Source organism: Asterias amurensis, chromosome 22, assembly GCF_032118995.1.
Source record: "Asterias amurensis chromosome 22, ASM3211899v1".
NCBI classification, from domain to species: domain Eukaryota; kingdom Metazoa; phylum Echinodermata; class Asteroidea; order Forcipulatida; family Asteriidae; genus Asterias; species Asterias amurensis.
In genome coordinates, this window is record NC_092669.1 from 6,045,469 (window position 1) to 6,067,277 (window position 21,809).

General features: G+C 40.7%; 1 protein-coding gene across 1 annotated transcript; it reads right to left on the bottom strand.

Annotated features, from left to right (window-relative positions):
* Positions 1–1,940: 1,940 nt before the first annotated feature.
* LOC139953716 (cytotoxin-like) lies at positions 1,941–19,444 on the bottom strand. Its single transcript, XM_071953238.1, has 6 exons — positions 19,348–19,444; positions 14,494–14,691; positions 12,252–12,387; positions 6,922–7,137; positions 6,210–6,385; positions 1,941–4,706 (listed from the first exon to the last, which is right to left on the bottom strand). The coding sequence occupies exons 2-6, from the start codon at positions 14,628–14,630 to the stop codon at positions 4,508–4,510; spliced, it is 864 nt and encodes a 287-aa protein (XP_071809339.1). The 5' UTR covers positions 14,631–14,691; positions 19,348–19,444; the 3' UTR covers positions 1,941–4,507.
* Positions 19,445–21,809: the final 2,365 nt, after the last annotated feature.

Below are 21,809 nucleotides of genomic sequence, written 5' to 3' on the forward strand. Positions count from 1 at the left end.
GTCTTCTGCAAAGGTGATTATTATGGACGGGGATTGACCAACGCTTTTTGTCTTTTTTCTTCAAAAATATTTTTTCAAAGGTGTTTTGACTTGAGTGTTCATTAGACATTGATTGAGGATTAAGTTTCATGATTTTTAAAAGTGGTGAAAATGGGGCAAATCTGGTGACTCTATAGCTGTCGAAATTATACGTGTTGAACCAGATTGTCATTAATTGACGATCAAAATAATCTCGTAACCGTCCGGCCTGGCGGCCGTTGGGAGGAGGGTTACGTTGTATCGCAACAAGCACGTGCAGACATGGTTTCCCTGGAGATGACCCCCGACCCTGACAAGTTGCATCATGCTCTATTTTTAACCGTGGGTGATACCTGACCTAAGATTTTTAACAAGAGACGTAAAGGAATCTTTAGTCAAGGGACCAGACTAGAGTACACTCTCGTAGTAGACTTAGGGACAAGTCGTTTATTGTCCCACGCGGTGAGATAGTCGAGTTGCAGCGGTGCTCTCCGCGCGCGAACTGCTGGTTGGGCAACTACTGCGCTGCCCGACTCCAGGCAGCTCGTAGTAGTCGCACAACCAGCAGCAGTTCGCTGCAACTCGACTATCTCACCGCGTGGGACCATAAATAACTTGTCCACAAGTCTACTCTCGTAGCTGTCATGGCGGCGCCCATATCGTGTGTTGAACGAGTGGAGCGTATGCGACAGTATTGTGAAAAAAGTAATCACGTTTAAATAAGTATTTGAGGAGTGGGAATTACAAAGAAGGTTCTTCTGAAAGCCAGAAAAGGGTTTTGGGTTGCCCCTCGGAAAAGCACTCGTACGATAACAAAACAGGTCTCGAAGATTTATTCGTGGCGGTAGGGGGGGGGACACGGGGACTCACGCCCGCAACGACAGCATGCTACGTCATCCCGGAGAGCTTGGCACGCCAGAGATCTGAGACCGTGATTACTGCGTGCCGAAATCTCCGGTGACGTCGCCTGGAGCTCTGAGACCGCCGGAGCGCTGAGGCCGCCACACCGGTCATGGTAGCAAAAACACGCCCCAGAACATCTGAACATCTGACGTCACACTTCGAGGCTCGTGAATAACGCCAGAGAGTGGCCTCCTGGACGAAATTTTAATCTCGCATGACGTAGTACAGCGTATCTTTTTTCACAAATACAACGCACATTGGAGCTACCCGTGGTCGTCTAGAATTTGATCACATCCTGAGTGAGTGGACCCTACTCAACATATAATACACCATCATACAAAGGGTTATGTACAGATGTTTTACGATGACCACTGTCCCATTTAGAACCAATTGAGTTCATTGTCCATTTACAAATGAAACCTTCACCAAGTTTGGCTAAAAGGTGAGTTTCTGCTAAGTGGGGTATAGTCTTCGGGATAGGACTAACATGTGCCTGCTTCCTTTGAAACGGGAAAACACCTCGCTTGAACGACGAATTTAATATTTGTGCCATTTTTATTGGTAATTAATAAATACCTTGGACGGTTTCAATTGATTGGTCAAAACCCGGTCACGTGTGAGAGTGTTAACGATGGTATAAACGCCGGCTTTGGAGAATAGCGAATAAGTGGCCACTAAATCAGCATACATTGTGTAAACCTTGCGCGTTGCACTGTATCGCACGCTTATTTATATCCCTGTTAGTTTCATATATAGAATATAACACCTAGATCGGCCGCGCGTACATACGCGCCATAAGCCGTACACAAAAATTCCTGGTTCTTCATGGACGCCCCAAAAAGTCATGTGCTGGTTTTAACGCGCTAAATATGAACATTGGAAATAGCCCTTAAACACGGTGGGATATATTATTTGACAGGTTTGTCGCACAATATAGACCCATATCTATGATAAATGACAAAAAGCAAAATTCATAAACTCAGCACATAAGCACACAAGTGTAAGTATAACACGGGCTACTCATTTATTTTTCACCGGCACGCAAACCGTGCATAATTTGAAATATTTAAGAAAAAAAAAGCAATTACGTATTTTCTAATCAATTTGGAGGGTAATTAGGCCTGCACTAAATGCTGCTCTAGAAATGGGTTCATGTAGACGAGTGTAAGTAACAAGTCTTGCAGCAGAGTTTTGAATCCATTGAAGAGAGTCGGGTAACATACCATTACAGTTATAATGTAAAACCACAGAGAGCTCAAGGTGCTCTACAATTTCCGTTGTTTTGGTTTTTGAAGAACCTTTTACATAATTAAAACTAACGTAAAGCCTGCCGAAATAGTGTCTTGAGTAAAGTTTTGAATATATAGGGCCTACCTGTATCTAACTGGCGATCCTGATGGCGTGGGGGGAGAGAAAACCTTTTAGTTCAAAGATTACACAATGAAGGCGCTTGCTCATAATTTTATGGCCTTTCACACAAACAGCAACATTTTAAATCTGATTCTAAATCTGACAGGCAGCCAATTCAAATCAAAGCTAGTTTTCAATCCGACTCATTACTAAGACGTGTATCCATTTTCCGTTATGTTCTGGTTCATAATTGGCTGATCCTTCGTATCTCGTAGAATCAATAAGAGGAAGCCCGTCAAATAGTACTGATATGTTGTGTCATTGTTAAATAACGGTCAACTAATACTATATCAAGATTTCTAGCACACTGTGATGGCTTGAGGTTAACATCACTAAACATAATCGTTTAGAGGTCTCCCCAAAACAATCCGAAATAATCTTTTACGTGGCAGGTTTTGCCCCATCGCACTAAAATACCAGAGTAGTATAGGAGGAGCTAAGTTTTCCCCTTTGCGAGGAGAAATTGAGGTAAAATACTGAGGAGAAGTGAGGTAAATGGGGCAAAACTTGAGTTTTCCCCATTGAGAGGAGAAATGAGGCAAAAAGTTGAGTTTTCCCTCTTTTGCGCTGAAAGCTGGGGCAACAAAGTGGAGAGAGAAGTGGGCGTATCGCTGAACCACGTAGTTGGTCCTGAGTGAGACTAGTACCATAATCCCTACTTAAATTTAAAAAAATTATCTTAAAGTTCTGCCTGCCGAAATTGCTGCGGCGTGTAAGATTGTTTTACTTTACAACTCTTAAGTAATAAACTCCATCTTAAAAAGCTTCATGCCGAAGTTGTTTTGATTGTTTTAGTTCGTTACTTAACCCTACATCACTACTAAACTTTATCTTAAAGGCTTCATGCCGCTTTAATTTACAAATTTTATCATAAAGTTCTTCCTGCCGAAGTTGTTTTGATTGTTTTAGTTCGTTACTTTACAGCTTTAACTAATACACTTTATTTTCTTGTTGATTGCCAGTTATCTTTCCTATTGTTGTAAATGAGCCGGTTCCGGGTGTTCACTGCCTGCTTTGGGTCAAGCAGAGTCCTCGGAGGGAGCAGTGTAACATTCATGCCAAGCAGCCAGTAGAGGGCGCCAGCACGGCTCCGCGGTGGAGCTAGTTGCTGGTTGGCCCCCTGCTGGAAGATTGGGAAACCCGCTCGCCTAGAGATGTTTTCCTAGGTCTAGATCTGTGGATTTAAAAAGATTTGACGTCTGTAATAAAACGGTCAGGAATTCAAGCAGAAATACTGGTTTTTGGTGTGTTTCGTTGCTCCGTATTGTTGTGGTTATTAACACGGGATTTTTGTATTATAGTACGACTAGCCCTGAATAGAAAACACAACTTCATATTTAGTTACAAACTAACCTTCATATTGGATCTATATCTACTGGACAACCCCGCTCGTCACAGCCACTCCTCCACTCACCATGTTGGAAAATATCGTTATGTTTTTATACCATTCCCAACTTTTGGGCAATTCTTTGATCGTAGTGCGCATGATCGGACGATTTTTACCAACTTATGTGCATCATTTTAACTAACAATCGAGATTAATTAAAATTACCAAAAAAAGTTGTCCAATAGATAAGCAAAAGTGTAACCAACAGTTATGATAAATTCAGATAACGAACTATTTGCCCAACACTTGCCCAACTTTTGTTCCGCTTTTTAAAAGCTCAACAACACCAATTATTGGTTTTGTTGGGCAATTATCGACTAATAATTTGTTGAAGTTACTTTTCCCAACAAATGATTTGACCAACGTTTTTGCAGTGTATAGCACTGATGGTGATCGGGGAACTAGACAAAGAGCGCTATGACCAACATGTACATCTGCTTGGTGCCATAACTGGTTCCTTTCGTAAACCTTGTTTTACATGTTTTGGTGGGAGACCTTTCCAATCAAGGTGTTTGCTATTAACAATGATGGTGTCTTCCAATATGAAACAAACAGTTAGCCCTTTATAATATTTTAGTTTTAATGCAAATAAATTTATGTTTTCATTTTAACGTTTATATTTTTTAATTTGTATGCGTGAAGTCCATTTAATGCAGTATTAACCTAAATCTAAATTAAACACGCGGTTCTGAGTATATAAATCATTCATATCTACTATTCATGTTTGACGAAAATGTTTCTAAGCTCCTGTCGTGACTTCAGTGCTACTTCATAATCAGATGCCGTGGTCTACCCATGATGCTCCATCATCTTGTCACCTGATGATGCAGTTGCCTTCCCAACGATGTGATCACATTTGAGCATTTGCAACTCAGCCGGCTCATCCGCACTTTGGTTGCTGAGCATCCCTTGCTGTAACGGGTACTCTTCGATTCTTACATTGGAGTCGATGCCATGGACGCCATTGAATTTACCTTTGTTGTGAAACCTGCAAAAATTAATCAATGATCCTCAGCAGGGTAATCATGTGGCTGATTGAACACAAATTATCAACCGTTTGTCTCATTTGCATCGTTACCAGACAGATTTGAGAGCCCAATAAAAGGGGTCAAGTGTAAAAATTTTGCCCAATACATGTAAATTGTGACCTGGGCGTTGTTAATACTTTCCAACTTGAGGTATAGTGGATAACATAGGTCCTGAAAACGGCCCCTGTTTAATGCTCGGACTTTTGGGAAATTACACCGGTGTGGGGGTGTTTTTATATGGAGGGTGAAAACCTCGACGGGCTTTCAAGCAGAGGGTTAAAGTTCACGAGTTAAATAATTGTTCCCTTTACTGTAAAATGCTGTGAGATCACGCGCATGCTCAGAATAGCTTAAACAGTAGAAGTTTACCCGGTATGTCTGCTGCCACCTGTCGCCTTTTTTTTTTGGTGTTTTGTTTTGCTATGCGATAACTTAAAAACTTCTTCACATTGCTAAAAATAAAATAAGGCATTTACTAATTGAATGAGTTTTTTTTTGTTAATCATATATATATATCATTTAAAAATGTACCCAGTCAGTTTCCCTTGTGGTTTATTATTTGATATATATATATAAATATATATATATATCAAATAATAAACCACAAGGGAAACTGACTGGGTACATTTTTAAATGATTTTAGGATTGAACAAAGAAAAATTGACTAGAGCGGGATTTGAACCAACGACCTCCGGTTTAACGTGCCGGCGCTCTACCAACTGAGCTATCTAGCCCTATGTTGGTGGTCTCCCAATTTTGTCAATATCTTTGTTCGGGGGGTGCCTGTCAGAAGCCATTAAACCGCAAACTGCCGTGTAGCCAGGGATCACACCCGGGTAACGATACGACCTATATATATCAAATAATAAACCACAAGGGAAACTGACTGGGTACATTTTTAAATGATTTTGGATTGAAAAAAGAAAAATTGTTCTTTGTTCAATCCAATATATGTATATATGGTTTGTTATTTGATATCTGATATAAAAAGTCGCATCCCCTTAAGGTGATCCCCTGTCTGCCGCTTCCCAGGTTGTATCGTTACCCGGGTGTGAAGGATTGTGATTGGTCACAATCGCCTATCTTCCCCGCATGTAGATATTAAACACTTCTGAATTTTTAACATGAATAAAAGCTCACGTTTTAACATGAAACTCACTACTGTAAAGTTGATGACGGTATTAAACATATCTAGAAATCTTTTTATCTGAGATGCTATTTTCACTGAGATTCTGTTTTGTGCACCCTTTTTCCGAAAATATCAATTTAACTTAATTCAATTCAGTTCACAGCCATTGAGGATAGTTTCCTTGCACACATTGTTTAATGGTGCAATCACTGACTGTGTTACCATGCTTCGGTAACGTATGTTGTGAGGTATACAGAAGTGTACCAAAAGATTCAAAACGAAATTGATTACCGGTAGGTCCGGTGACATGGGAAAAAAATATTGCATTATTTACCATAGCTCACTGCCGTTCCGAATCTTGAAATCCTTGTTATTCAGCAAGGTGATAGGATGGAACCATAACCAATGATCTTTGTACTTCTCTTCAAACCAAATAGCAATATACCCGCCGATGATGACGTCTGCTTCCCACGGCACATCCATCTCCCGCTCGTTGATAGTAAATATAGCCTTAAAGTCAAGTAGAGATAGGAAATGTTTTAAGTTATCTGCTCCTCAATGCACACCCTTTTGACTTCATTACAAACTTGGCCCCAACGCTTGGAAGCAAATGAGGACCCCTGTCATTTCGGGGCCACGCGTAAAGCTAAATAATTCCCGTCTTTGACCCAAGACAATCCCTCAAAAAATGGGCCTCAAGTCTTTTTAAAACCAATATTGAGGGCGTAACACTTTTGAAAAACATCTCGGCGCGCATAACACCAGCCATAATTGAAATTAACCAGACAAAATAAAAAGGCTGGATTGTTCCAACATGACTGGTTTGCTCGACACTTTGCTCGACAGGGATAGTTGAGGAGGTTGAGGAGGAGGAAAAGGAGAAGGAGGAAGAGGTAGAAGAAGAAGTTTGCCCACCTACGTTTGAACACGCAAACCGTGAGCTTTATTGTATCTTGTTGTTTTTAAGTCAGAGAGAAAGTTTCAAATTCCAAAAGAGTTGACAATCGTAACCGATGCACTCCGAACAACGTTGTTAGGGTCCATACCTTCACACTTGTGTTTGGTTGCACCGTGATCCCAACCTCGGAGCTAAAGGTTTCTGTTTTGGTTGTGGTCTGACTCTGAGTGTTTGAAGCCGTGAACGTAGCACTGGCTTCTGCACTTACGCCAAACACCCCTGGCACACCCAGGCTGAATGAGATTTTCTCCCCAATTTCAATGGTGTCTGTCACCGACCACGTGTAGGTATCTTCAAATTCAGTCTGTTAATATCAACAAATAAAAACACACTGGTTAGTTAATTGAATTCTGTTTACAAACTGGACTACGATAGTCAAGTATGGCGCCGTTCAATGGCGACACGTTCTCTCGAGCTCTGATGATTTTGTTGTTTTTATGTGTTTTATTGGGTGCAATATCTGCTGTTTCACTCAAATATAGCAGAGATGAGCTGTTATTCCTTCGGTCCAACGTTGGTGAAGCTACAACCAGTGTTGATTTGACAGAAATAGAGACATTTTGCCAGCCGATTGAGGACAACAACTCTGTTCAACATGTTGGCCAGCCACGGTACACAAAGCACCATAGACGGAAGTGAGGTAGGAGAGGCGGACTGCTGGTCAAGCTACGCAATCGCAAGGGTAAAACTCCAGTACCTAGCATCATTGTATCCAATGTCCAGAGACTTTACAACAAAATGGATGAATTGATCTACCGTATTAACAACCAGAATGACTATAAAAATTGTTGTGTATTTTGTTTCTCAGAAACATGGCTTAAACCTTCACATCCTGACTCTATTTTGCAACCCTCTGGATTTACCATTTATAGACAAGATCGTGACCCTGTTATTACAAAGAAGGGGAAAGGTGGAGGAGTATGCTTTTTAATCAACAATAAATGGTGCACAGACATTAGGATTATATCTAGAGGTTGCTACACTGATGTGGAATATTTGACAATCAAGTGTAGACCCTTTTATCTACCAAGGGAGTTTTCATCAGTTACGCTAACATCAGTGTACATTCACCCTAAAGCGGACACCGATGTTGCTTTGAACACTCTCTCTGATGTTATTTCGAGCTACGAGAACGCAGACCCAGAAACCCTAACAATTGTTGCAGGTGATTTTAACAGGGCAAATTTGAAATCCGTTGCGCCTAATTACCAGCAGTTCGTGACATGCCCCACCCGAGGTTCTGCCACCCTGGACCATGGTTACTGCCCAGTGAAAGGTGCCTACAAGTCAATACCTCGTGCTAGCCTCGGTAACTCTGATCACTCAGTGGTGTTTCTCATTCCAGCCAACAAGCAAGAACTTAAACAAAGCAAACCTACAAAGAAGACAGTGAGGATATGGTCTACTGCGTCAGTTGATCAGTTACGCGATAGTTTTGAATGTACCACATGGGACGTCTTTAGTCAAGGCACGGGCCTTGACGAGTATGCTGAAACAACTATTGATTATATCAACTTCTGTGTGGATTCGTGTGTTCAAACCAAAGTTCTGACACAATATCCTAACAATAAACCTTGGTTCAATAAGAAAATTAGAAGAAAGCTTCTTGCCAAGGATGAGGCCTACCGGTTAAAAGACGTCAACCCTGAAGAATTCCGCTTAGCCAAATCATCTCTAAAAAAAGGTATTAGAGATGCTAAACGATCTTTCAAAATCAAACTTGAGGATAGATTTGACACTAACAATCCTAGAGAACTATGGGGTAACATCAATCTAATTACCCAGTATAAGGGCCCTGTCAAAACAACGAGTACAGATGACGCAACACTTCCTTCTCAACTGAACAACTTTTATAGTCGCTTTGACAACGCAAATGCCACCGCACCAGCAACTGTTCCGGAGAACGATAACGAGGCACCATTCACAATCAGCGCATCAGATGTCCAACGCAAGTTTTCTCGCCTCAATGAACATAAAGCGGCAGGCCCTGATGGAATTTTCCCCCGACTATTGAAATTCTGTTCTACTGAGCTGGCTGGTGTTTTCACTGAAATTTTTAACTTATCTTTGCTGCAACGTAAAGTTCCTCTTTGTTTTAAACAATCTGTTATAATACCTGTTCCTAAGAAGAAGTCCATTTCGAACTTAAATGATTATAGGCCAGTGGCACTGACTTCAATCCCAATGAAAATTTTTGAAGGTTTCGTTCTTCAATTTCTTAAATCAATTTTACCTCCTAACATGGATAGTCATCAATTTGCTTACAGAACTAATCGTAGTGTTGAGGATGCAATTTGTCTCAGTCTCCATGAAGTTTTGCGCCATCTTGAGCTATCTATGTCGTAAGCTAGAATTCTTTTTATTGATTATAGTTCTGCTTTTAACACAATTGTACCATGTAAATTGCATTTTAAACTTATCAATGACCTCGAGCTCCCTGTTTCAATTTCTAATTGGATTCTAGACTTTTTATTGGAACGTCGTCAGGTTGTAAGAATTGGTAGTTGCACTTCACATTCTCTTTTGTTAAATACTGGTACTCCGCAAGGTTGTGTCCTGTCACCACTTTTATATTCATTGTATACTCATGATTGTAAAGCGACCAACCCCAATTCGCTTGTTGTTAAGTTTGCAGATGATACTAGTCTAATTGGTTTAATTCAAAATGACGATGAAAGTGCTTATCGTGCTCAGATTACTTCTGTTGTTAAATGGTGCGAGGAAAACAATCTTATATTAAATGTAGACAAAACAAAAGAGTTGATTGTGAACTTCCGTAGGAAACATAAGAACATTAAAGTATTCCAAACTTTACCAACTCGTCTTTGTTTGCCAATTTTGAAACATTTAATTCATTTGAGGCCCTCGATAGTGTTATTGATAATACTAATAGTGACATTCCTAATGCTTCGCAAGGATTTATAACAGATAGAAGCAGCAACATTTGTAGCCCAAGTGGCTCGTCAAACCTAAAGGGACAACGGTGCAACCCAAAAAATCCACGCAGAAGCCACTGAAAATTCTGAACATTAATTTACAGAGTATCGGCAACAAAATCGCCCAATTTAAGGCAATACTCGAGACAGAAGACCCTGATATTGTAGGGACTGAGACCTGGTTAAACAGTTCAGTATACTCCAGTGAATTTCTACGGTCCATCTTCCAGATTTTTCGTCGGGATCGTTCAACGGACACCACCGGCGGTGGTGTTTTTCTTGCAATAAAATCAAATCCCATCGCACAAGAAGAACCAGACATTCAAACCAACTGTGAATCAATTTGGGCTAGCATGCATGTTAAAGGTAAACCAGCCTTTTACAGGGAATACTTTGGTAAAACCAATCTAGATACAACTTATCTTCAAGAACTTGAAAACACCATTAGTAAAATCCCTTCTACCACTAATCATCACTGTAGGGGATTTTAATCTACCTGATGGTGGATTGGGTGAAAAACGATTTTCCGCCGGGGGGGGGGGGGGGGATATCTTTCAATCAGTAAGCAGATGATAAACATCGCACACGACCACAACTTGCATCAAGTCATTTCAAACCCGAAGAGAGAAGACAACATCTTGAATTGTTTCTTTTACAAATGTTCCTACACTTGTACAGAAGGTTAGTATTCTTCCTGGAATCTCAGATCATAACATCGTGTCTGTAGAGATTCTCACTTCATCGACGATAGTCTTCGTGCTATTTATTTATTGTTTGCTTGATTATTTATTTACTATAAGGTAGATTTAGAAAAGAAATACATTTTCTGAAGTAGGAACGTAGGAAGAAAGTTTTGGTTTTCGATTGACGTCAGAGGTCACATCGTCTATTCGTCTTGGTTTAAGACTCTCCTGGATTCGTCACAAGAGGGCGCGCTATCACCCCAACGCGCTATCAACCACGAACCGCTAGCGTATTTTCTTTTCCTAGGACGAACGTGGGCAATTAACATAAAATGGGCGTGTTTTTGCCATAGATATAGAATAGAACGAACTAGATCGGCCGCGTGTACATACGCGGGTTCTGGCATGGGGGCCGCCATTGCCTATCTTCCGTGTACATTTTCTGTGCGTTGCCGTCAGCACGTGACATTTAGCGCGTCAAAGGCCTATCTCCCGTGTTCATTTTCGCGCGTCGCCTTTCGAACGTGAAATTTTTACCGCGTCCATGGCGAACAAAATCTTTTTCTACACAGGCAATGGCGCGTATGTACGCGCGGCCGATCTAGTTATTTTAATTCTATATCTATGGTTTTTGCCCGAAAAACACTCTCGCGCACGCACGAGCTTTAGTGATGACCGCAAGGGACCTTGGGCCACTGGTGGTGGTGGTATGTGGAATGAAAATAGTTGTGGTAAATAAATGGGGACCACACAACCTGCCTTTTTTCTACTATCGCTTCACACAATGGTGTATATAGGTTGTGATGAACCAGTCTACCTCCTATATTTCTTCCTCCATGGTCTAACCATGGAGATTTACCATTCATGGTCTATTTTTAAACTGGGCACATTTGGTAATTATTGTCGAACACCAGTATTTTCACTTGATTTGGTAATTATTGTCGAACAGTATTTTCACTTGATGTATCCCAACATGCATAAGATAACAACCTCTGGAAAAAAACACATTATTTTTGTAGCATAAGTTTGTGTGCTCCAGATGCATAAGTGATGTTTGTAATGCAGCGTACTATTAAATTTCATCAAAAAACATTAGGGACCACAGCCGTTCATTATGACCGTCAGTCTATTTTCATAATTGCCCTCCCTCCCCCTTTCCAACCATATCCAAACATATTTTATCGGGCAATCAAGACTTGGCAATGAAAGCAAGCGCGACGCATTTTATGGACAAAAGGTAGAGTTGTACAAAATACGCAGTTTTACATGGTACATGGTACTAAATATACATGTACATTGTACATGTAACATGTGTACGTGTATGCGTGTATGTGTACATGTTTAATATGCGTGAGTGTATTAATTCATGTGTAATTTTCCACAACTATTATTACGTCAAAGTACGCATATGTGCATAGGAAAATGCATAGTTAACTACGCCCATTAGCACGTTGGGATGATAGCGCGCCCTCTTGTGACAAATCCAGGAGAGTCTTGAACCAAGACTAATCGTCTATAGGCGTACACAAAAGAACTTGTAACACCATAAGCCTTTATACTACACTGGGGGTTTTGGAGTTCATTGTTCACCATTTGCAGCTGACATTCCCAGAATGGTCACACACCACACACTCATGAGTGCATGGAGGTAGACATTTTACCTCCATGCTAAGTACAATCACTAAAAGCTAACACATGCTTGGCAGGCAGATGTTAAATGGAATTCACTACATTCTCAATTATTTTGCTTTCGAACGTCAAAGGAACAAAACAAAGCATTTTCTCCTTAACTTACTTACTTGTTTTTTGAAGATGTGTTTTAAGTCTGTCGTCAGTCCATTGTGGAACCATTCTTTATAGATGATGCCAGGTTTTTTCACGTCACTGGTAACCGCGTTGTATCTAACGTTCTCAACTCTCACATTGATACGATACCTATAATGTAATTATGATTAGTTGAAAACCTGTGAGCGCTGGTATCTAGAAAACTACTCACTGTGATATAAGAGAAAGGGAAACGGTAATGGTAGGCTTGACTGAAGAGGTTGGGTTTGAGATGAATAAGAACATATATCGGGTTGTGATCTATAAAATGAGAGGCAAGCTGTTCCATTGGTGGAGGAGCTGCAACTGAGAAACGTCTATGGAAGGTGGAACAAATAAGTATGCATCACTTGACCTTATATTGACGAACAGCTTGTACAGTGACAGAGGTTTCTGCAAGTACTTGGGAGGGCTAGCTGTTGGTGATAATGAGTTTGAAAATGATGCGTTGCTCAATGGGGTATAGCAGTGTATGCAGTCTTGTATAACTGTTGAGGGTGTGGAAATAACCTCCACAATGCATGCTACAACTACTAATAATATAAATGTCGTACCACGACCCCTTATGTGCCTGTTAAACAAGACATCAAATAATTATTCTACCACAGTTAATGGATGTCATTATGTTTCCGTGTATTATTCATTCCGAATTATGATCTGCCAACACTATCGAACAGTAGACGATTGTAGGTATACCGTACAATATTGCTTTGGGCTGCGGCTGAAAAACTAATGTACCACTTGAACCGCCATCGATTCCAAATTTACCTGGCACTGATTTTCTCTCAATTATTTTGTGAACTATATAATTATAAAGCAAAATTTGTTTACCATTCTTCGAAGAAAATAAACAATAGGCTATTTCGATGAATACTATGTCTACACATAGGTCATTGGTGCACTTATTTTGAGTTGGTGAAATGTTAAAAACCCTGTGATGCCCGACCCATGTCAGAGTTACACCAATGCCTTTGGGTACAGCAGCTTACAGAACGTTGAGAAAACGTGTATACCTCAAAATTTCATACTTTTTCCCAAGCTAATAACCTTGTAAGACGATGTAGTGATGATTCGGCGAAAACAAATCTAAAACAAAAATTAATTGTTTTAGTTATCTGATTCTATGCACAAAGCAAAGCGGTCAGATCTTGATGTACGCAAGCCCATACAAAAGTGTTTTGTATTAACTAGAGTTTCCAAGTCCTTGAGTCACACTGCCTTAAGGGTCAAAGGCCATGTCAATCAAGCCTGTCTGAGGATAGAACATAAACGGTTTGGACTGTTTTACATGGATGCTAAGGCAGAACAAACTATTAATGGTTAACTTGAGGCTAAGCACAATGAGCAGGACCATTCACAAATGATACATGTAACACTGTGTTGTAGCTGCCAGCCTCATTATGGTAAGCATAATTTTGTTGTGATTTGCTATTAAAAGCAGCTCTATGAAACTTAGCCTGAACATCTGACGTCACACTTCGAGGCTGCAGACGGGCCCATACCAGTCTGTATGATTGGGCCCCGCCTCCTGTAGACCAATCTGACGAAACGTACGGACGCTTGAGGGGCCAGACAAAATAATACTGCCGTAGTGGGTGCACCACGTTCCCACCATTGCTAAATTGTAGATATTCAAACATCTTCAAAAGAAAGTGTCAGCCTTTTGAAATACAAAAAAGGTTGCTGGTAGTGTAAGCACTCTATATAATCCACAATATACATAAACTGACAAACCTGTAGGAGTTTGAGATCGATCGGCCCTGGGTCACGAGAGATAGTGAAAAACCGATTACAAATTTTGCATTGCATCGATGATCGACAAAACAAAAATAAATAAACCGATAACTGAGCGATAAACTCAAAACGCGAAATTAGATTATTTATTTCTCATCAAATATGAAATTTCAGACAGAAATATATCGAGGGATGTTTTCTACTATCATCATCATTAGACCGTGTAAGTGTTGTGTACATTTTGTGATCTTCACGATTTTTGTTTCTTACCAATTCTGTAACGTTCCTTTAAATATCGAGATTTTACGAACCTTCAATGTCGTATGGGCTCAAACCCCTCCCCCACGTAATACTCTTTGTATGACCGTTTCAAAACTTGTTGAAAACTTTGAACGGCCCCTAACGCACGGGTTTTATTTTAGGTCAATTCTCTGGGGAATATCAATTGTCGGATTGGTGTATACCCTTTCGTATTATACTCACTTATGGTACTTAGGCGTTTCAACAAGATGTTTCTGTTTTAGGTACATATCGTACCACCTGACGGTTTGACCAGTCTTCTTCTCCAGCTCCCTGACATAGTCGGCAGCCCTGTCGTCAAAATTATACCTCTGAGCCATTTGGGAGGTACGTCGTGACCAAAATCTGATTTCGGCTAATCAAAAAACTTCACAGCTGATGCTAAAAATTGAATTGGAATAAGGGTGTCTGAATTAAAGGAAGTTAATATTGTCTGACGAGCACCGAGTATCAAACATCGTTGCCACACGTTTTTGACGAGTATAGTTGGAATTCTGTCTAAACCAAACATATATTTGCCTCAACGTTCTGCACGAAGAAAACAAAAACGATACGTAGACCCAACATCTCTGGTCTGAAACATGTCCAATACAGCAGCCAAAGTTAGTGGATCAATTTGAAGTTAACGTGCTTGGTGCTGGACACCTTTTTCTACGGAAGTGTATTTAGGACATACCGAGAAAACAATCGCGCCCCGCTAATCCGCCCGGGCGGATATATTAGTTCTCAACACGAACAAACATCCTTATTTCACTGTGTTAATCCTCTCGGTTAAAGTCACCTGGAAATATAATGTTTTTCTTTCAAACATTTGAGTATATGCTTACGAACAATAAAACATTTTTTTTAATAATTGTTTGTCACGATTTATATGTTTAAACAATATATAAAGTCGTTTGGGGTTCTGACTCCGCCTACCCCTTTTGTGACGTAAATCGAGGCAGACTTTGCCTGCAATATGGGTATAGTAAACACACGTTCAAAGTAAATGTATGTCCAAGTCGTGAGTTGGTACGTTTCAAAAAGTGTTTTTCTGCATTCAGCAGCAATACACCTGGTCGGCATTACCGGAAAAAAACTTTTTTTTTTGAAACGTACAAACTCACGACTTGGTCCGTACATGTACTTTGCAAGTGTGTTTACTCTACGCATTGCAGGCAAAGTCTGCCTCGATTGACGTCACGAACAGCGCCCTCTCGGGTCGGGGTCTACTCTTCAATTTGTAAATAACATAAGAACTAATTTTTTAAAACCTTAGTTTACTGTTTATTCACATTCTACTCATCAAAACACATATTAGTGACAAAAGCTTTATTTTGAAAAAATACCACTTCCAGTTGACTTTAATATTTTTGGTATGTCCTAAATACACTTCCGTATTTTTCACATAGGGGTATGAACGTTTCGCTCGTTTCCAGCGCCTTGCTTTAACCAAAGGCGCTGGGATGGGCAAACGTATCATGCACGCTCATTGGTTTAAGAATGCGCAGTCCCATCATGCATCACACTCACACTGCGCCATATTTATGTGCACTGTACGCATGACGTACTTCCTGAACAAGAATCTGTGCGCAAGCGATTAGCCCATCCCAGCGGTCCTGGATAGACTGAACGCTGGGGCCGAGCGAATATGAACGTTTGCACAATGGGAGACTTTTGGGACGCTTGGTGGCAGCAGACTGTCCAGGTAAAATCCATTGTTCTCGGTCATGTGCGCACGCTCCCAGAACTACTTATAGCAATGGAAATTTACCTGGTAAGTCTGCTGCCACCTAGCGTCCCAAAGTCTCCAATTTGAGATGCCCCAGTCTCTCATCAGTCCCCATGCTTTGTATGGAAAATCTTTTGTAGGGGAAATCTTTGGTCGTTTTTCTTTTTGGAACAAGGGGAACGACAAAAGTGGGAAAAGAGCGGCACCGTATCGGATTTGTAGCCGATACTGGATATAAGTTTCATTAGGTTAAAGTTTCTGGATATTTTGGGCAATATCTCATAAACCATAAGTAATATATATTTGTTTTCACGTAATCAAGCACTCCAAGATTCACAATGTTATATTTGCATCGGCTATAAAGAATAATCATTTTGGTTTTACCAATACACCGATGTGTGTTAGCACAGTATACTCACTACTACCGAGTTGGGAACGTACTCAGTATACAGTGCTACACACATCGGTGTACATGTATATGGGTTGTGACGCCATGATGACGTCATCAGGAGTCGATTTACTAAAAATCAAAGTTTAACAAAGCTTAAACGGGTTTTGACAATCTAACCACCATCGGTATAGTTCTTCGTAATCTGTCAAAACGCCTCACACAAGTGACCCCAATTTGACCCTGTCTTCCGGTTCAAACCGGGAGTTGGGGCCAAAAACGTTTGAATTTACAACTTCAGCTTTTGAGTCAATATTACATGGAATTCGGGAATGGTTTCTATGAACGAACTGAAGTTGAGTCAATTACCTTTGTAGATATATTGTTGATGACGTCGTCAAAGGTCACGGCTTTATACCACGACACGTTTAAAAACAATAGATTTGTCTATTTGAAAGTGTCTTAAACTTAATTTCATCTTGATTTTATTAGTAAAAGATAACATCAATGAAAGCCTATAGGAAGGAAATTTGAACGAAATCGGCAGCTGCAAAAAGAAGTTATGGTTAAAGTGTCGTTTTTAGCGCGCTCGGAAAAGATGATACGTAGGCCTACTACCGTTGTTAAAAGTTTGAATAGTAGGAAGGTTTAGCTGCCAGGGGCGTCAATCCGTCTTGAAAGATGGGGGGGGGGGCGGGGGGGGGGGGGGACACATAACATTTACGGCGTGGGGTCCGGGGCCCCGGGAATTTGTTTAGTCCGTAGATGCTTTCTGGTGCAATCTAGGGAGTCTGAAGGGAGATGTTCCCCCCTCTCAGATGTGGAATTTCATTTGCCTAATTCAAGCTATGCACCTATTTTTGCTCTCATGGTTATTGTGTACCTTAAAAACAACTCAATTATAGCATCGTAATATCCATATTGTTTCTGCATTCTAATGCTCAGACGGCGTTTCATCCCTATCATCACCTGCACCGTCAAGTGTGGATCAAGACATTACATTTCAGTGGGGGTTGGGGGGGGGGGGTTGGTCGGTATTAAAGATGGAGCCTGCTATAAAGCGGAACGCGAAGCCTTTTACGGCCTGGTGTCTGGGCCTAAGGGCTTGGAAAAATGTTGCATTCTAGATGCTCTGTGGTGCAATCTTAGGCCAATAACAGGCCAAAAGAACATAAGTTAACGCCATCTTCATGTGCAGATCGAAGTTTTAGGGGCCAAAACTGCCAAAGAGTGAGCACACGAGTGTGAAACCTTTACGGCATGAGTCCGGGGCCGCTTAAGGGCCCGGGAAAATTTTGCATTCTAGATGCTCTGTGGTGTAATCTTAGGCCAATAGGAGGCATATAGAATTGAGCAGAACATCTGTAAAATGTGAGCAGCAGTAGAACCTTTTGGGTTGACAGCATCTTCAAGTGCGGATCTATGAACCAAATTTTAGGCATATAGAATGGAGCAGAACATCTGTAAAATGTGAGCAGCAGTTGAACCTATTGGGTTGACAGCATCTTCAAGTGCGGATCTATGAACCAAGTTTTAGTGGGCAAATCTGTCAAAGAGTGAGCACGCGAGTATGAAAACTTTACAGCATGGGTCCGGGCCCGCTTAAGGGCCCGGGAAAATTTTGCATTCTAGATGCTCTGTGGTGCAATCCTAGGCCAATAAGAGAGGCATACAGAATGGTAGAGAACATCTGTAAAATGTGAGCAGCAGTAGAACCTTTTGGGTTGACAGCATCTTCAACGGATCTATGAACCAAGTTTAGGGGGAAAATCTGTCAAACTTTTAAGGCATGGGTCCGGGCCCGCCCAAGGGCCCGGGAAATTGTTGTAATTTTAGATGCTCTGTGGTGCAATCTTTAGGCCATTTTATAGCGGCCAAATGGCAAACGAAACTAGAGAAAAATTAGCTGTGGGAATATTGTGTTCCATTGCTCCACAGTTCCACTTTGCAAAACATGAGTCTCATGATAAAGGTGGTCAAAAGACACGGGGAACATTTTGATACTGTGTCCCCACCCTTCGAAAATGGGGTTGGGTGGGGGGAGGGGTACACGTTTCTTCCACTCTTTCAAGGGGGAGGTGCAAATCTGTTGATGATGAATCATGCGTGTGGGAAGCCTTTACGGCGTGGGGTGCGGGCCCGATCAAGGGCCCGGGGAAATTTTGCATTTTAGATGCACTGTGATGCAATCTAAGGCCAATTTTGAGGGGGGACATGTGATATTAGTGTCCCCCACCCTTGTTCTTACACAGTGCAAAACTTGGGCTACATGATAAAGGTGGTCAAAAAGGTGGGGGACATTATTGATATTGTGTCCCCCACCCTCCAAAAGGTGGGGGGACATGTCCCCCTGCCCCCCCCCCGGATTGACGCCCATGTTTGTTAGCTGCACGTTACGCGAGCAAATACGTGAACGTGAACGTCAGAACATTTTGTTGTAAAAATCTCATATAGGCCTACAGTGATTAACGTGGGCGATCATGCTGAAACCTTGCAAGTAGTAACAATGGTATGTGTCACATCCCATATTTTAGGTCACGTCACTGGTGACATCATCAATTGCTACAATACATTTCCTTAAAGTTAAAGGTAGAGTATCTAAGGCTTTATCCTTACAGTTGAAACCTCGAGTGATCTTATTCATCCGTGTACTCGCGTCAGAATGTATTAAATTAAACAGATGTTGTCCTTGTATACTGACGTGATTGAAAGTCACGTGACCTTAACTTAAAGGTCACTTTTACCAGATCTAAAAAACACAAAACTAAATATATGGTCATTGGCCGACCTGTAACAATATACACTGTATTCCAGCTGGAAAATTATCAATCGAAAGTTCAAGCATCGTTCCCAAAAACCTAGTGTTTGTGCCACAAACACTTGAGCTCTAGTATATTGTTTATGATTTAGTGCTTCTCAAAGATAGAACCAAACTTACCTTTCCAGCGTCTATCTGGAGCCTACAGTTCTCCTTTCAGATTGTTGGAGGGCAAATCTGTGCAGCAGTGAAATGATGCGTGTTCGGGTGGAGCACGGCCTTATATAACCTCTTGCCATCCGCGGACGGATACAGGAGCAGATTCACGGGTGCAACAATAGCCTAATGATATTCAGTCAACTTCTAATCTTACACTCACCTACTGAATACGCTTTATTGTTGCACCCTTCTAACAGACCTATCCATTAAGTCCCGCCCCATTGAGTACTACTGACCAATCCACAGACCTTGATTGCGCAACCAAAATTCCGACATGCGTGCGCGTATGCTTGGCATATAATGCGCGCCTCAGAATTGCGCACAATAGACCTTTTCGCAAATACCGGGGCGCGCGCGTAACGCTTGGAATTAGGTGCATTGTGGTCTAGCTGGTAGCAAAATTTGATCCATATCTATCCCACAATGCACCTCATTCAACAGTCTGCGCTTGCGCATTGGTATTTGCGATAAGGTCTATGGCACTGAAGAGGCCCACGTGTTCTTGCTCACACACGTGCGCGGTGGGCGGAGCCTAATGCATCGGTCTCATGCTTACCTACCACAGTCACGCGGGCTACATTAATAATCCTTTGGTTGCACCCAGACAAAATAGGCCTTTTCTTTTGTTGATGTCGGTTGGCATGGCCGGTTAGCAAAACAATCAATCGTGTTAAGACAAATTATGACCAAGTTCAACATTTTCCGTAAAGATTCATGAGCTGAAATATCTCTTTTGACTTTTTGATTTGTTTCCAACAAGTTCATTTTTTTAATATTCGGTTGGCAAAAACTCGGGCTGTGACGTTGCAAAATAACAATCATCAGATGTTGAATCGCACAGAATGGATACAGGGGCAGGTTCACGTACTTCAACATCCTTGATCTGGAAAGCTAGAGACTACTATTATATTAATAGGGGAAGAACCCACTCTCTACCTTCATCAATAATAATAATAAAAGCACTTTTTTCTTTTCCTTTATAATATACGTACAAAATGACCAGCAACAGCAGCTGAAACAGTCACTTTAACGATGGTAAAAAATTCAAATATATGAAAATATAAACAACAAATATTAATAGGTAATAGAGTATTAAAAGGTACACAATTTTACAAAACCCTACATGAACAGTATTACATTTGAGCAGATGTGAATGTTAGATTTCCTGCAACTCACTGGTACAATGGTGAAATATAAGAACATGTAAAAATACAAACAATCACAAGACAAATAAAAGGGTTATGTAGTAAAACAAAAGTACAAAATAAACAAAATCATTAATACAAACTCTTACAACATGTGGGCCAGTTGTGGAATGGTAGGTTTCCTGTATCTCTCTGTTCTGCAGAACTGAGTTTAAACCAGACATGTTAAACGGAAGACCCTAGAGTTAGTGCTAGATTTGGAATGTGGAAGAAACTGTCTGATTTCAAAAGATTTGTCCCAAAGTTGTAGAGCAAGTTATTTCTGCGATCAGCTAACGATGGAAGTTTGGTCAAATCAAAGTAATGGTATTTCTTTCCAATTATTTTGACCATTCTGTTCTAAATAAATTATATTTTAATTGACTAGGAGTGAGTAATGGAAGTATGCCAAATTTGCGAGAAATATTACGAACAATTCATTCAGCTACAAAATGATTAAAACATTCTGGCAACAATGGCGTTAATGATACGAATTAACTTTGGTTTCTTCATTTATGTCAACGATCTACACCATTGTTCTTCCAAATTATCTTTACTCTCTTTGCGGGTGATACCACAATTCTTTTTTTCTCATTCTGACTTGCCTACTTTGGCTGAAGAACTGAACAATGAACTAGTGAAGGTTTCCTCCTGGTTCAGTACAAACAAACTCTCTCTTATAACTCTCAGAAAGCTTAATACATGATCTTTTCCAAATCTAAACCTAGGTCTACCATCAATGACGCCAACATCAGCATTTTTAAATCATGTTCCTTATATTGAAAGGGTACATTCAACCAAAGTCTTTAGCGTTATTATCGATGACAAACTTTCTTTGACTCGAAAATTACTTCCCGCAATACTGGCATCATGTCTAAGCTTCGCTCCTTTCTACCCTCTGTTGCCATGGACTCTCTTTATAACACACTCATTCTCCCTTATCTTAAAGACAGGGGACACTATTGGTATAATTACTCGAAATAATTATTAGCATAAAAACCTTTGTTAACGATCAATGGAGAGCTGTTGATAGTATAAAACATTGTGAGAAAAGGGCTCCCTCTGAAGTAACTTAGTTTTCCACCAACATATTGATTTTGATTTCGAGACCTCAGAAATAGATTTTGCGGTCTCGAAATCTAGCATCTGAGAAGCACACAACGTCGTGTGATAAGGGTGTTTTTTCTTGTCATTGCATTGAATTTTTGAAGCGTTTCAGTTAGATGTCATCTATCACTG